The 15,584-nt window shown below is 46.1% G+C and overlaps 1 protein-coding gene across 1 annotated transcript in view; it reads left to right on the plus strand.

The window, feature by feature from the left end:
* The window catches only part of DNAH10 (dynein axonemal heavy chain 10), a 952,322-nt gene that overhangs the window by 136,406 nt on the left and 800,332 nt on the right, over positions 1-15,584 (plus strand). Inside the window, 1 exon segment of the mRNA XM_029571350.1 lies at positions 12,459-12,629. Coding sequence (XP_029427210.1) covers positions 12,459-12,629 — 171 coding nt within the window.

Genomic DNA, 15,584 nt, shown 5'->3' on the forward strand with positions numbered 1-15,584 from the left:
TCCCTCTTCCCCTCTCCTCCCCACCCCCTAAACCAGTGTTCCCTGTACGTACCAGGATCAGTCCAGACAGTAGGGTTATGTCTCCCTTCCAGCAGGTGGAGTCAGAGGTCAAAGTTCTAAGCACCTCCCATATCCCAGGGTGCCTCCTGCGATCCTCCAGTATTCCTCTGACTCCAGCAGGTGAAGGAAGACATCCCCTGCGGTCCTGTTACTTTGGTCAGCTGAGTAAATTTACCTTTATTTGTAGTGAAGGGAGTTTTTTGTCCCTGGCTGATCTTTGACTAGATCTTCTTATGTTTAAAAAAAAAAAAAAAAAGAATTTAGAATTAATTTGATGCTGTGTCCGTTGGCCTTGACACCCGGAAGACTTTAATTATTCCCGGGCAAAGAGGGGATTTACCGGTGGGGCCAGTCCCTCCCCCTTTCAGTGCCAGAGAAGTTTATATGCCTCTGAAGGGAGCTTAGAGATTTTTTGTTGATTTCCAGGGAGGTTTCATTCCCCTGAAGAGAAAGCTCCATTAACTGTATAGCAGTTTTAAAAAACAAAAAAACAAAAAACTGTTAAGTTCAAGGCAAATTTTAATATTGGGAAGGACACAAGACAAATTTATTTCAAGCCTTTCTTTTTTTTCAGAGCTACTTATTAATTTTTTTTTTGTTATGCCACACGGTTGTCGCTGTTCTGCCTGTGGAGAGCCGGCAGCACGGCTCTCCAGAGACAGTCTGTGCTTTCGCTGCGTTTCTGGCGGTGAAGGGCCATCTGAGCTACCTCTTACTGGAAGAAAACGGCAGTTGCCGCGTACGCACGATTTAAATGCTTCACAGCTGATTTCCTTACCTATAACGGCCCCGTCTCCGAATCGTGGGGCAGCGGCGGCCATTTTGAATTTAAACGACGATCGCGTTGGCTCGCGGTCAGACGGAGGGGAGCACATTGAATGTTTATCACCTCCTATTTTAGCCCCAGAGCACTCTAGTTTGAACGAAAATGATAATATTCAACCTTCTTCACCCTCGGGGGGGGGTATTAAAGCAGCCATTTTCATCACAATTTATTTTGCTTATGCATAAGGCATATTTGGAGGCTACAGCAGATACAGAAGGTAATCAGCCACCCTCTGCTAATATTCCTAAGCATGCAGAGGAAACTATGTCATATTTAATTAATATGGGTCAGGATCCTGACTTACAAGACCCACTTCTGGATCATCAGCTGATATTATTGATGAAGAGCTTATGGGATCAGCGCTGGTGGAAGGGGATGATCCCCAAGTACTGCGATTGTTCACAAAGAGGAGTTAGATCCTCTTATTCCTTTTGTACTAGAGGAACTGGCAATTCCAGCACCACAACCAGTAACGGATTCCACTCCTGGGGATCCTGTTCTCGCAGGGATTAGGGCTCCGCCTAAATCCTTTTCTTTTCATCCTAAGCTTTAACAGTTGCTTACTAGAGAATGGGATTTCCCAGAAGCTGGTCTTAAGGTTACTAGAGCTATGGATAAACTTTATCCACTTCCACAAGAATTTTTGGATTTGTTAAAGGTCCCTCAGGTTGATTCTGCAGTTTCTGCTATTGCTAAGCACACCACAATTCCAGTAACTGGAGGCACTGCACTAAAGGATTTTCAGGATAGAAAACTTGAGGTTCTTCTTAAGTGTATCTTTGAGGTATCCGCTTTAGGTGTTTGGGCGGCGGTGTGCAGTAGTCTAATGCAGAGGGCAACTCTTAGGTGGGTCCAACAGTTACTTACCTCTCAGGATTTGCCGTCAGCAGAACTTGAACAAGCCAATCGTTTAGAATCAGCAGTAGCATACACTGCTGATGCTTTATATGACTTGTTACGTACTTTGTCTCGTACTATGGCTTCTGCAGTTTCTGCAAGGAGGCTTCTTTGGCTTCGTCATTGGGCAGCTGACGCAACTTCCAAATCTTGCTTGGGTTCTTTTCCATTTAAAGGATCATTACTCTTTGGGAAAGAGTTAGAGCAGCTCATTAAAGATTTGGGAGATAATAAAGTTTATAAATTACCAGAGGATAAACCTTGTTCCTATCGTTCGTTCAATTCCTTTAGAGGCCGTTTTTGGGGCCAGAGAAGATTCCGTACTGGTAGAATTCCAATTTTTTCTACACGTCAACAGCTTTCAAGGGCTCAGGTTTGGGCCCATTCCTTTTGTGGGAGACGGCCTCACCATTCTAACAGCTCCCAAATTTTTCCATCCTCCAAATCTCCACAATGAAGGTGCGCCAGCCCATTCCTTGGTGCCAGAAATAGGAGGACGTCTCTCATGTTTTCACAGGGAATGGGTCAAAATTACCTCAGACAATTGTGTACTCAATATTATAAAACAAGGCTACGCTTTGGATTTGCACCCCCATTAAAGGATCTGTTTCTAGTATCTCCAAGCGGTTCTCTTCTAAAGCAGCAACTTGTTCGTCAAACCTTACATCGGTTGCAGGATCTAGGAGCTATTGTTCCGGTTCCTCTGTCCCAATATCGAACGGTCGTTACTCCATTTATTTCATTGTTCTCAAAAAGAAAGGAAACATTTCGTCCAATATTAGACTTGAAGGAAGTAAACAAGTCACTTCGGGTTCCTCATTTCCGTATGGAGACCTTGAGATCAGTCATTGCGGCCGTCCACAAAAACAAATTTTTGGCTTCTTTAGATCTGTCAGAAGCTTATCTACATATACCAATTCAAGAATCCCACCAGAGATATCTTCGTTTCATGGTATTGGGCGAACACTATCAGTTTCGGGCTCTTCCATTCGGTCTAGCAACTGCGCCTCGAGTGTTTACCAAGGTAATGGTGGTAGTTGCAGCAGCATTCAGATGAGAAGGGATATTGGTTCATCCCTATCTCGACGATTGGCTCATTCGAGCGAAGTCAAAGACTCTTTGCAAACTAGCGATCCAAAAGGTTCTGCATCTTCTTCATATACTTGGTTGGGTAGTCAACTTCAAGAAAAGTCATCTAGTCCCGACGCAAGTTTTGCAGTTTCTGGGTGCTCGATTCGATACGGCTGTGGGAAAGGTTTTTCTTTCACAGGACCGGATGATCAAATTGATGTCTCAAGTCCGTCTGCTTTTGGATCTAAATTTACCCACGGTATGGGATTATTTACAGGTTCTTGGTTCTATGGCATCTACTCTGGACATGGTTCCCTGGGCTTTTGCACATCTAAGACCTTTGCAAAGGGCGTTGCTTTCCAGGTGGGACCCCCAAGTCAAAGGAGTTTCATCTTCCTCTACCCCTTCTGGAGACGGCTCGGTCCAGTTTAAATTGGTGGTTGATACCACGTCACTTGCAGGAAGGAATGGACCTGGAGCCTCCTCAGTGGATATTAGTGACAACGGATGCCAGCCTTTTCGGTTGGGGAGCTGTATGCCAGTCACATTCGACACAAGGTCGGTGGACCAGCTTCACAGCAAGTGGCCTATCAATCGTTTGGAAACCAGAGCGGTACGACTAGCACTCCGCAGATTTCTACCACTTATTCAACATCAGTCGATGAGGGTTCTCTCCGACAATGCCACGACGGTAGCGTACATCAACAGGCAAGGCGGCATAAAAAGTCGCTCCGTCGCCATAGAAGCAGACATGTTAATGACCTGGGCCGAATCTCATCTCCGCCGTCTAGCGGCATCGCACATAACAGGAGTAGACAATGTTCAAGCAGACTTCCTCAGTCGTCAGTATCTAGATCCTGGAGAGTGGGAACTTTCTGGGAGGCAATGAACATTCTCATTCAAAGGTGGGGGACACCCAGGTTAGATCTGATGGCTACCCGTGTCACTACAAAAGCGGCTCGGTTCTACAGTCGAAGGAGAGAACATGGAGCGGAAGGGGTGGATGCCTTGGTTCTACCTTGGCCCAAAGACATCCTTCTTTATGTGTTTCCCCCATGGCCACTAATAGGAAAAGTCGTGAGATGATTAGAATCCCACGAAGGTCCGGTGATTCTCGTCGCTCCAGAATGGCCTCGCAGACCATGGTATGCGGATCTCATCAACTTAGCGATCGACGGTCCAGTCCGGCTAGGCCACCTCAACAACCTCCTTCAACAGGGTCCAGAATATTTCGACCAGGCGTTTCATTTTTGTCTAGTGGCCTGGCTTATGAAAGGAGGCAATTAAAAAAGAAAGGCTGTCCAGACTCAGTCATTACCACCATGCTTAGTTCGAGAAAACCTTCTACTTCTCTCACCTATGTTAGAGTATGGAAGGTATTTGATGCTTGGTGTAGTAAGTCCGGGTTGTCTTCGCGCAAAGCTATAGTTGTAGACATTTTGGCTTTTTTACATGACGGTTTAAAAAAGGGTTTGGCTTATAATTCGCTCTGCGTTCAAAGTTGCGGCAATAGGCTGTTTACGAGGTAAGGAGAATGGTGTGTCTATTGCTATGCATCAGGATGTTGTCCGTCTTCTCAAAGGAGCCAAACATTTGAAACCACCAATCCGGGCTATCTGTCCATCATGGAATCTGAATTTGGTTCTCCGTAGTCTTTGTGCTCCTCCTTTTGAACCCCTTAAGCGAATAACTTTGAAGGACTTAACGCTCAAGGCAGTGTTTCTCGTATCAATTTGTTCTGCTAGACGCATTTCAGAAATTCAGGCATTGTCTTGCCGTGAGCCTTTCTTGAGAATTTCAGATTCAGGTATATCATTGCGCACAGTACCATCCTTTTTACCCAAAGTGGTTTCATCTTTTCATCTCAATCAATCTGTTGAATTGCCAGCCTTCCCAGATTTGGATAAATCTTCTTCTCAATCACGAGACTTAAAAAGACTTGATGTCCGCCGAGTGCTTTTACGTTATTTAGAGATCACTAATGTCTTTCGTCTTTCTGACCACCTTTTTGTTTTATGGAGCGGTCCTAAGAAGGGCTATCAGGCTTCTAAGGCTACCACTGCACGGTGGTTGAAGGAAGCCATTGCTTCGGCATACATTTGTAACGGTCGTTCAGTTCCTGATGGTCTCAAGGCACATTCGATACGCTCTCAGGCGGCGGCGTCTTGGGCCGAGAGTCATTGTGTCTCATCTCAAGAAATTTGTAGAGCGGCGACTTGGAAATCTTTGCACACTTTTGCCAAACATTATCGTTTGGACGTTCGCGCTCCAGACGTCGACTCTTTCGGCAGTAGTGTGCTGAAGGCGGGACTCTCCGGATCCCACCCTGTTTAGGGCAGCTTTGGTACATCCCTACTGTCTGGACTGATCCTGGTACATACAGGGAAAGGAAAATTAGTTCTTACCTGATAATTTTCGTTCCTGTAGTACCAAGGATCAGTCCAGACGCCCGCCCAGTTTTTTTCCGGAGAGTTCGCTATTAAATACTGTTAATTTCTTATTTTGATTTCCTTTTTATATTTTTCCTATGCAATGATTTAAGAAGCTCTGAATATTGTTACGTTATTTTTTTTCAGGTTATGTATTTGTTCTATTCATATATATCGTTGATCTAGTCATTGATTATCCTTATTCATGAGTTTCTGCTTTGTTATTCAAAATACTGGAGGATTGCAGGAGGCACCCTGGGATATGGGAGGTGCTTAGAACTTTGACCTCTGACTCCACCTGCTGGAAGGGAGACATAATCCTACTGTCTGGACTGATCCTTGGTACTACAGGAACGAAAATTATCAGGTAAGAACTAATTTTCCTATGGTGAACTCCAGTCCTCGAGTGCCACAAACAGGCCAGGTTTTCAGGATATCCACAATGAATATGCATGAGAAAGATTTGCATGCACTGCCTCCAATGTATGCAAATCTATCTCATGCATATTTATTGTGGATATCCTGAAAACCTGGCCTGTTTGTGGCATTCGAGGACTGGAGTTTGCCATCACTGCCCTAAACCGTACCAATCTATTTTTTTTTGTTTGTTTGTTTTGCAACTTACTTCAGGGCCGACATGCAAGTCTTCAGGACAGTGTTCAATGGCGCTGTCTTGGCATGGCCCACCCCTTTAAAGAGGCCCAGCACTTGTGTGCGTACCGGGCTTTACATGCGTGGCCGGACCCCTTTGAAAATTCATGCGGCACGCACAAGGCCCAGCCACATGCATAAACCCTGGGATTTACGCGTGCAGGCCTTTTAAAATCTGGCTTTAAGAGTTCACAGATATGGACAACAGGGGCTTTTTTCATCCATAGTTTTAATTGTTAAGGGTTATTTGATGTGTCTGTTGTTTTGAAATATTTTATTGGTGCTTGGGAAATTTTTAAAAAAATTACTTTAATAGATGATGTTTATTTGTAAATAGTTTTGAAATATCTATTCTTTTATTAATATGATTCTACTATTATAATTGATGTTTTATGTTTCTTGATTTTATTGTTTTATGAACATTGGTAGTTCTGTTTTTCCATTGTTACACTGTAGACAGAGTCTGCCTTCTTGGGGTTTCGCCGCCGACCCGACCTCGTCCCGTGGCCCCACGCGACCTGCTCGACGCTATCGGTGGGGTGACCCATTGGGGTCCGAGCCCGCCACGCCGCGATCCACCTCCGGCCTACCTCCTGCACCTGGCCCGAGACGCCCTGAGGACCGCCCCTGGCGCACATCACATCCGGTCCAGGAGGACCTTTTAAAGTAAGCTGCAGGGGCTTGGGATTTCCCCTTTCGCAGCTGCCGCTGACCTGACCTCGTCCCGCGGCCCCACGTGACCGGCTCGACACTATCGGCGGGGTGACCCATCGGGGTCCAAGCCCGCCACACCGCGATCCATCTCTGGCCTACCTCCTGCACCCGGCCAGAGACGCCCTGAGGACCGCCCCCGGCACACATCACATCCGGTCCGGGAGAACCTTTTAAAGTAAGCTGCAGGGGCTTGGGATTTCCCCTTTCGCAGCCGCCGCTGACCCGACCTTGTCCTGCGGCCCCACACGACCGGCTCGACGCTATCGGCGGGGTGATCCATCGGGGTCCGAGCCCGCCACGTCGCGATCCACCTCCGGCCTACCTCCTGCACCCGGCCCGAGACGCCCTGAGGACTGCCCCTGGCGCACATCACATCCGGTCCCGGAGGACCCTCTATATTGAGCACCCAGCACCTGGCGTCTCGCGCCAAAGGAGCGCGACTAAGGGGCCTGCCCCTTAGTGCGCCCCTTTGTGCACCCCTCACTTCACCTCCAATCCTATTTTATGCCACTGACCTTAACTAATCTCCTAAGGCTTTGTAACTCCATTTCCATTTTGCTCCCCTCCTCCCCCCAATTGCTTTATTGCAACATCTACTGTTGAACTGCTGAGATCCTCCTCGCTCTATATTTGTATTTACCGTGGTCTCATCCTCGCACCGCAACCTTCTCCTTTTCACTGTATTGTATTACTGCAGTATTAATACTACATTGTACTGTATGACTGTTCTGCACTGTGATGCTGTCTCAAGTTTTTACGCTGTAAGGCCGTTACCCCTATCTTTGGGTACCCTACCGTCCTCCCCTCCCCCACCCCCCCAGGTTTGCCCCTCTCCTTCACCACTCCTCTCTCCTTCCTCCCTGGGTGCCACCTCTACCCTTCGTCGATATCTGTCCACCACCCAATAACTACCCCCTTTACTCTTATATTGTATGCACCTCTGTACTTTCCTTTTCCGGCCTAAGAGACTTACTTTAGATACAAGCGCCGTACCGACCTACACTGCTGCCAACTACCCTGACCGTCTCCCACCTAGCCTCAACAATGGCATGCAATTCTGGCTTTCCCATCCTGCGTATCCACTACCCTACACGCAGACCACCCCACCCCACCTGTCACAATTCGGCCATCCAACGCAATTCCCTTCTCCCCATCCTCATCTGCCCGCTCACTCAACTCCTAGGACTCACAACACTATCCATTGTTCTGCTAAATGCCCAGTCACTCACCAAAAAACCCGAAATACTCAACGACTTACTAGTCAACTGCAAGCCAGAAATCTGCGCCATCACAGAGAAATGGCTCAGACACAGATATTGTGCTTCTCAATCAGCTACCCACTCACACCTATGACATCTTCACTATCCCGAGACCCAAGAAACGCGGTGGTGGCCTCCTAGCTGTTAAAAAACACATAAATCTCAAACCTGTAACCATGGACACCCCCCACAGACTTGAGATTGGGCTGTACAAATCCAATGATCTCCAGATCTGCATCGTATATGCCCCCCCCTGATCTCATAGAGCTGAACCCCTCACCACTGATCGAATTCATTTCCAGCAATATCAACATTGAAGCCCCTGCCATAATTCTAGGAGGCTTTAACCTCCATGTTGATGCCTCCCCTCGCTCCTCGTCCTGTGAAGCTTTCCTCAACTCACTTGATGCCATGGGCTATAGGCAAATCATCTCCTCTCCCACCCACAAAGCAGGACACACCCTCGATCTTATTTTCATTAACACCAGCATCCACTCCTCCAGCATGCCTTCATGCATCCCAGTCCCATGGTTCGGCCATTCCATCATTAAAACCTCCCTATCTATAAAGTCATCCAATTTGCACAACCCCTCCACCAGTACCTGAATCATCTTTAGAAAATCCTGCCCCAGCGAGGATCTCATCTCAGCCTTTGCTGGATCCATGCCCACACTTGACTGTTCTACCCCAGATGCTGCCCTCAAATCTTGGAACAAACTCACCCTTGACATTGCTGATAAGTTCTGCCCCATCACCAGACGTGAATTGAACCCCTCCGCAAAAAATCAAAAACCTTGGTACTCCGCTGATTTAAGGCAAATGAAAAACGACCTCAGACAAAAGAAAGAGCCTGGCGTAAAGACCCAACTCATCAAAAGGTGTCCACTTTCAAATCCTCGCTACATCTTTACAGACTCTCCACCCTGAAAGCCAAACGTGACTTCTACGCATCAAGGATACATGACTACAAATACAACCCAAAAGCCCTCTTCTCCTATGTATCCAATCTCACTAAGGCTACGCCCCCTGCTATTGAAGACAATGAAGCCAGTAGCAAATGTGAGGAACTGGCCCTCTACTTTCATAATAAAGTTGCTAACATCCTCCTCAGATTTCCCCCTAATACCCATCCACCCTCTGCTAGCACATGCACTAACTCTGCTACCTTTAACTCCATTGACACTGTCTCTTCCATTGAAATTGCATCCATCCTTAAAAAGATCAAACCTGCGACCCATCCCTCAGACACTATCCCCACCAAAGCCCTCCTCCTGATACCTGACACCATTGCTAAACCCATCACTGACATCATTAACTCCTCTCTCTCCTCAGGCATTGTCCCCGACCCTCTCAAGCACGCAGTTGTTAAACCACTGCTCAAAAACCCTCACTAGACCCCAAGGACCCCTCCAACTTTCGCCCCATCTCCAATCTCCCTCTCATCTCTAAAATTATGGAAAAGGTCGTCAACTCCCAATTAGTGGACTACCTTGAGACGAATAACATACTTCACTCCTCACAATTCGGTTTCCGTAAACACCTCAACACAGAGACCCTCCTTCTCTCCCTCACTGACTACCTCATTCGAGGCATGGACCAAGGACACTGCTACCTCCTGGCCCTGCTACACATTTCGGCAGCCTTCGACACCATAAACCATAAGCACCTCCTCTCCCGTCTATCTGACATTGGCCTATCTGGCTCTGCACTCCTGTGTGGTTCACCTCCTATCTCTCCAACAGGCAATTCTCAGTTAAGATAGGCAATGCAGAATCCTCCCACCATTCCCTCTCACAGGGAGTCCCTCAAGGTTCCTCCCTCTCATCTACTCTCTTCAACATCTATCTCACCCCGCTCTGCCAACTTTTAACAGACCTCGGCCTTAAATTCTATCTTTATGCTGACGACGTGCAAATCGTCATACCCATTCAGGGCTCATTAACTAAGGCACTTGAATTCTGGGGGAACTGCCTCGGAGACTTCAATACCTTACTTACAAACCTCCACCTGGCTCTAAATACATCCAAAACGGAACTACTCCTTATTTCCCAACATCTCCCTATCAAACCCTCCATTGCAAACGACCCTGCCTACAACACCCTTCCATCACTGCACCATGCCAGAAACCTCGGGGTACAGATCGACCAGCAATTGAACCTCAAGAAACACATCAACACAATCCTCAAGGAGGGTTTTTACAAACTCAATGTCATGAAAAAAGTAAAACCCTTACTGCACCCCAGTGATTTCCGCACTGTCATCCAAGCCACACTCTCTTCTAAATTGGACTATTGTAACTCCCTCTTCCTTGGCTTACCCTACTCCTCCATAAAACCTCTTCAAATGCTGCAAAATGCAGTAGCCAGAACCATCTCCAATGCACGTAAATACGACCATATCACCCCTATCCTCAAAGGCCTTCATTGGCTCCCGGTATCATCCCGCATACTCTTCAAAACCCTTACCATTACCCACAAAGCCATTTTCACACACAACTCAGACTGGCTTGATCATCCTCTCCGTCTCGCATGCTCTAATCGCCCTACTAGAACCCCCAACAAAGGGACCCTCCATGTGCCATCCCTAAAGAAGGCACACCTTTCCTCCATGAGAGATCGGGCCTTTTCCATTGCCGGCCCTACGCACTGGAACGCACTCCCATCCAACCTCAGGCTAGAATCATGCCCCTTGAAATTCAGATCCCAACTAAAGACTTGGTTATTCAAACAAGCTTACCCCCCGAACAATTAAGAGCTTCCCTGCCCAATCGTGCCCCATGCCCCCTGTCTTCACCCAATCCCTGTATATAGTTATGTTTTTTAATTTTAATTTAATTTTATAAATATATTAATTGTTTTAATTGTATTGCATTGGTTTCCATGTTGCTTTGTTGCCTTGTGCCCGTTTTTGATCCTTCCATGCTTCCTATTGGTTCTTGTACCCCCTCTCCCCCTCCCTGTTCAATGTATTTTCCATTCTTTTGTTCCACTGTAAACCGATATGATGTTTCGACTAATATCGCTATAAAAAAATTCTTAAATAAATAAATAAATGAATAAATGAGCAATGGTAGTTCTGTTTTTCCATTGTTACACTGTAGACAGAGTCTGGCTTCTTGGGGTTTCCATTTCAGTTTTTGTCTACATATTGCTGGTTCTAATTTGTGATCCCTTATTCTGTATTTGGTGAGGCTCTGCTCTGCTCTGTGCATGTGATCAAGTTGAGATATTCTGCTAGTATATAGAGTCTGTATAGTGATCTATAGCAATTAGGTTTGTTTTGTTTCTCCAGTAGGTGATGTATTGGTATTCTGGGACTCAGTATAATAGTTACAGTGCTACTTTTGCACAGGTAGGATTTGTGTTGTTTGAATCCTTGGTGTTACTACTGTTACATTATGATAGGTTTGCTGTATAGATTTTGAATGTCTTTTTTGCAGGATTTTGTGTTAGTTTACAATGTGTCTAACAGTGGAAGGAGTTTGTGCTGCTATTATTGTGAGGTGCCTACCTGGATGTACTATGGTATCTGCCTATGTTTATGTTTTGTGTGTATCTGATTGCTCCTTTCAGCAACTTGAAGAGAATCAAAACTGGAATTTTGAGCTTCTGACTGGCAGTGTGATTGCCTGCTATTTGGTAAACGGTTCAACAGATGATTGGTTGATGATAGACTTTGACACTACGCCAGGAATCCAGGATCCCATTTTGTGTGTGTGTATTTTGTATGTGTGTAACCCAACGTTGGTGGGAGGAGTTGGGTACCCAACAAATTGTATGGATGGAAGTGGGGGGCCATGGCTCAAAAAATTTGCTCACTCCTGGCAGAGCAAGAGTCTTTTGAAGACAGTAAATTTGGGTTCTGTGTGCTCAGTAACATTTATAAACATTTATAAACAACTTCCTGCTAAAATAATTATGGGTTGCAAAAAAAAAAGTAAAAGATAAAACAGAGCAACTCTTAACCTGGGAGTCTCATCTTGTGTGCTCATTTGTTTTGCTTGTCTACAAAGAAAGCAAAATTGCTCACCTGTAACAAGTGATCTCTGTGGACAGCAGAACAAACAGCCACACAATTCCTCCTTTCTTCCCAGGAAGTTGAAGACAATCTAGGAAATGGACTGTGGGAGAGGTGCGCGGCTGCATTAGTGTGGGCGCTGCATGCATGCCCAGAAGGAACTTGAAGAAGTTTCTGGGTCAGCAGAGAATAAGAACTGACTTCACACCATCAGATGTCATCACTCATCTTGTATAGTTGTTTGTTCTGCTGTCCACAAACAACGCCTGTTACAGATAAGCAACTTTGCTTTCTTTATAATTATTTGCTACAAGTTCATGTTTCATTTCAGTATCCTATCGATAAATATTACTTATCAAGAATAAATGGATTACCTTCTGTTGGTATATTATTAAGAACAAGATTTATTGGGGTTTTTTTCTATTTGCAAACCTCATTTTCCCTCCAGCTTGGGTAGGACAAGCATTCAGTTAAAAAAAAACCAACCCAAAAAACAACCCTGTTATATCTTGACTTGTTTCCTTTCCTTAACAGGCTATTGAAGGAGAAGCCAAAAACTTCATAGATGAGTCATTTAAGACCCTTCGATCTGCAGAGGCAGCTTTTGACATGCTTTTGAAATTTAAACATATTCGCTCCCGGGAGGCCATCAATAAGCAGATGATGAAGAAATTCAATGATATTCTAGCACAATATTGCAAAGAGGTATAGATTCTATATTTGTTGAGTATGCATGACACTTCCCCCCTCCCCACCCTACCACCATTACTGCCTGAAGATTTTTAGTTTTCAAAAACTGAAGGATAAATGTATGAAGACAGTAATGTGGAATTGTAATAATCTGAAGAAGCCCATGAAGTCTCGAAAGTTCCTTTATTACAACATCTTTCTGTTGATCCTTTAAAAGATATACACAGCTTCAAAGACTCTGTATTGGCAAACAAAAATTATTGATGTTATCTGTGTTTTAGGATAGAATAGTCTTTCCATGATTATTCTAGAATATTCATTGAAAATGTATAGATATTTTTCAAGTAAAGAAAATATCAGTTTCCTTTCAGAGGTGTTAGTGCATGTCCTTGTACAATGACAACATCTGAAGGCAAAAAAGAATAATCTGAGTAGAAATAAACCACTGAATGGTACAATGAAGCAACTTGCTCAGGGATTTTCAGAAAGCCAGGGGAAGAACTAGAATCCAAAAATCCTTATGTGCATAGGAAGAGTAATTTTTAAAACCTTTTCCACTAGTAAAACAGTATTTTACCCATGGAAATGGGCTTTTATAAAATTTCCTTCCCTAAATGCAGGTAAACTTACATTCTCTCAGGACAAGCAGGATGGTGGTCCTCACATACGGGTGACATCATCAGATGGAGCCCTGTCTCGGAACACTTTTGTCAAAGTTTCTAGAACTTTGACTGGCACACTGAGCATGTTCAGCATGCCACTAACCATGCAGCCAGCAGGGGGCCCCCTTCATTCTCTTTTTTTTTCCGCACATCAGTTGCTTCGCGGTTTAGGAGCTCTGTGAAAAATTTCTCACAACTTTCCTCACAGAACTATTTGAAGTTTATCTTCTCAAAAAATCCCTCAGCAGGGTCCCCCATCGCACTCCATTCCCTCCGACACTCGGCAAGTGTTTTTTCCGGTACTTGCAGTTGGTTCCCGGCGGCTTACCGCTTCGGTGCCAGACGATCACCGATCGTGCGTCCGCCAAATTTTAACATGGTGACCAGGTTTAGAAAATGTCCCGAGTGTCCGAAGACCATGTCCATAATGGACCCGCATGAAGTATGTGTTTTGTGCTTAGGCCCCTCGCATAACGTTCATCGATGCCCTAGTTGTGCACAAATGACCCCCAATAGCCGTCGCGCTCACCTGGACAAAATGGAGCAGTTGTTTGCTTCAAAACAAACTGCTCCATCGACGCCAATTCAAGCGCCACCCACCGTGGAGGGTCCATTGACCTCGGAGACGATTCGCCAGGAGCACCGTGGACAGAGTGACTATCCGTCACCGACTCAATCGAGGACATTGGTGTCATTGTCCTTGGTGCTGGGGAAAGATGGGACTGAGCACCAAGGGAAACATCGTCACTGGCACCGACGGGCAACCCCGACTGGTGCCGGCACCGATATCGCAGTGGCATCAACTTCCATCAAGCCACCTGCAAAGAGGGTCCGGGGAGAGGAGTCCCCATACTCCTCTGGACCCAGGACCCCTAGGCGTTCCCCACCAATACCGGTGCCGGGCACCAAGCCTCCATGGGTCCCCCATACCATCCCCTGGCACCACTCCTCGAGTGCCTCGATATGCTCATCGGTGCCTTATCGACTCCTCTGCCACCGGACATGGTGACATCGAGTCATCCATCGAGGCCTCCGCAGGTCCTGATTCCAGTACTGGGTTTGTCGGAGGAGGAAGGATAGATTCCCAGCCACGTCCCTCCACGGTTACCATCGATGCCGGAGCCCATGCCAGGGCCATCGGGGCTACCGGTACCCAAGCGCACCTCATCTGCCCCGATTCCATAGATGCCAGCGCTGATTCCATCGATGCCAAGGGCCACATTCATCAATGCCTTCCCGCTCTCTCGGCTTTGGCATGCTTCCTCCATTAGGAGCTCCACTGGGAGAAGGTGAAAGTCCCTATAATCCATAGGGTGATTCATCCTCAGGTGATTCATCACGGACATCTGAGGACCTACTCTCACAGCCTTCACCGCTGGAGGAAAGGCGAAGATCTCCTCCAGAAGACCTCTCCTTTGCCAGTTTTGTCAAAGAGATGTCTGAGACTATAAAATGTTGGAGGTCTTACAATTTGTAGATGCTCCAAAAGAAATAATGGCAATACCGGTACATGAAGTTCTTTTGGACCTCATGCACCACCTGTGGGAACATCCAGGTACGGTACCCCCAGTCAATAGAAAGACAGATGCTACCTACCTGGTTCAACAAGCCCCAGGTTTTCAAAAGAGTCAGTTGCCCCACCACTCTGTAGTTGTGGAATCAGCTCAGAAAAAGGCTAAACAGTTGTGACCACCATTCTTCTGCCCCTCCTGGTAAGGAATAGAAAGCATTGGATGCGTTGGGACAAAGGATTTTACAAGGGTCCATGTTGATATCGCGAATTGCAGCATATCAACTATACATGACTTAATATAATAGAAATCTCTGGAAACAAGTCCAAGAGATTGCGGAGACACTACCACAGCAACAACAAGTAGCCTTGTCCTCCATCCTACAAAAAGGAATGGAAGCAGGTAAACATTAAGTCAGAACTGCCTACGATTCTTTTGAAACAGCATCCAGAGACTTGGCAGTGGACATCAGTGCTAGACAAACTGGCAGATCTACCCTGTACTGGAGACAACCTGTTCGGGGATAAGAACTCAGTGGCCCAGTTAAAGGACCATCATGAAACCCTGCACCAGTTGTCAACTCTTTCCCCAGATGTTCCCTCCGTGGCCCGCATAGAGAACCCAAGAAACAATTCTACAGGCCTTGCAGATATTACCCTTCTGCATCCTGTGCACAACCGGCTTGGGCACCTCAGAGGGAACATGCGTGCCAAACTAGAACATCTAGACCACAGCCAGCTCCACAGGCTGGCCCTGCGTCTGGATTTTGACTCTTTCCCAGAGAGCAGCAGCCATAT

This window comes from Rhinatrema bivittatum, chromosome 11 (genome assembly GCF_901001135.1).
Source record: "Rhinatrema bivittatum chromosome 11, aRhiBiv1.1, whole genome shotgun sequence".
Taxonomy (NCBI): domain Eukaryota; kingdom Metazoa; phylum Chordata; class Amphibia; order Gymnophiona; family Rhinatrematidae; genus Rhinatrema; species Rhinatrema bivittatum.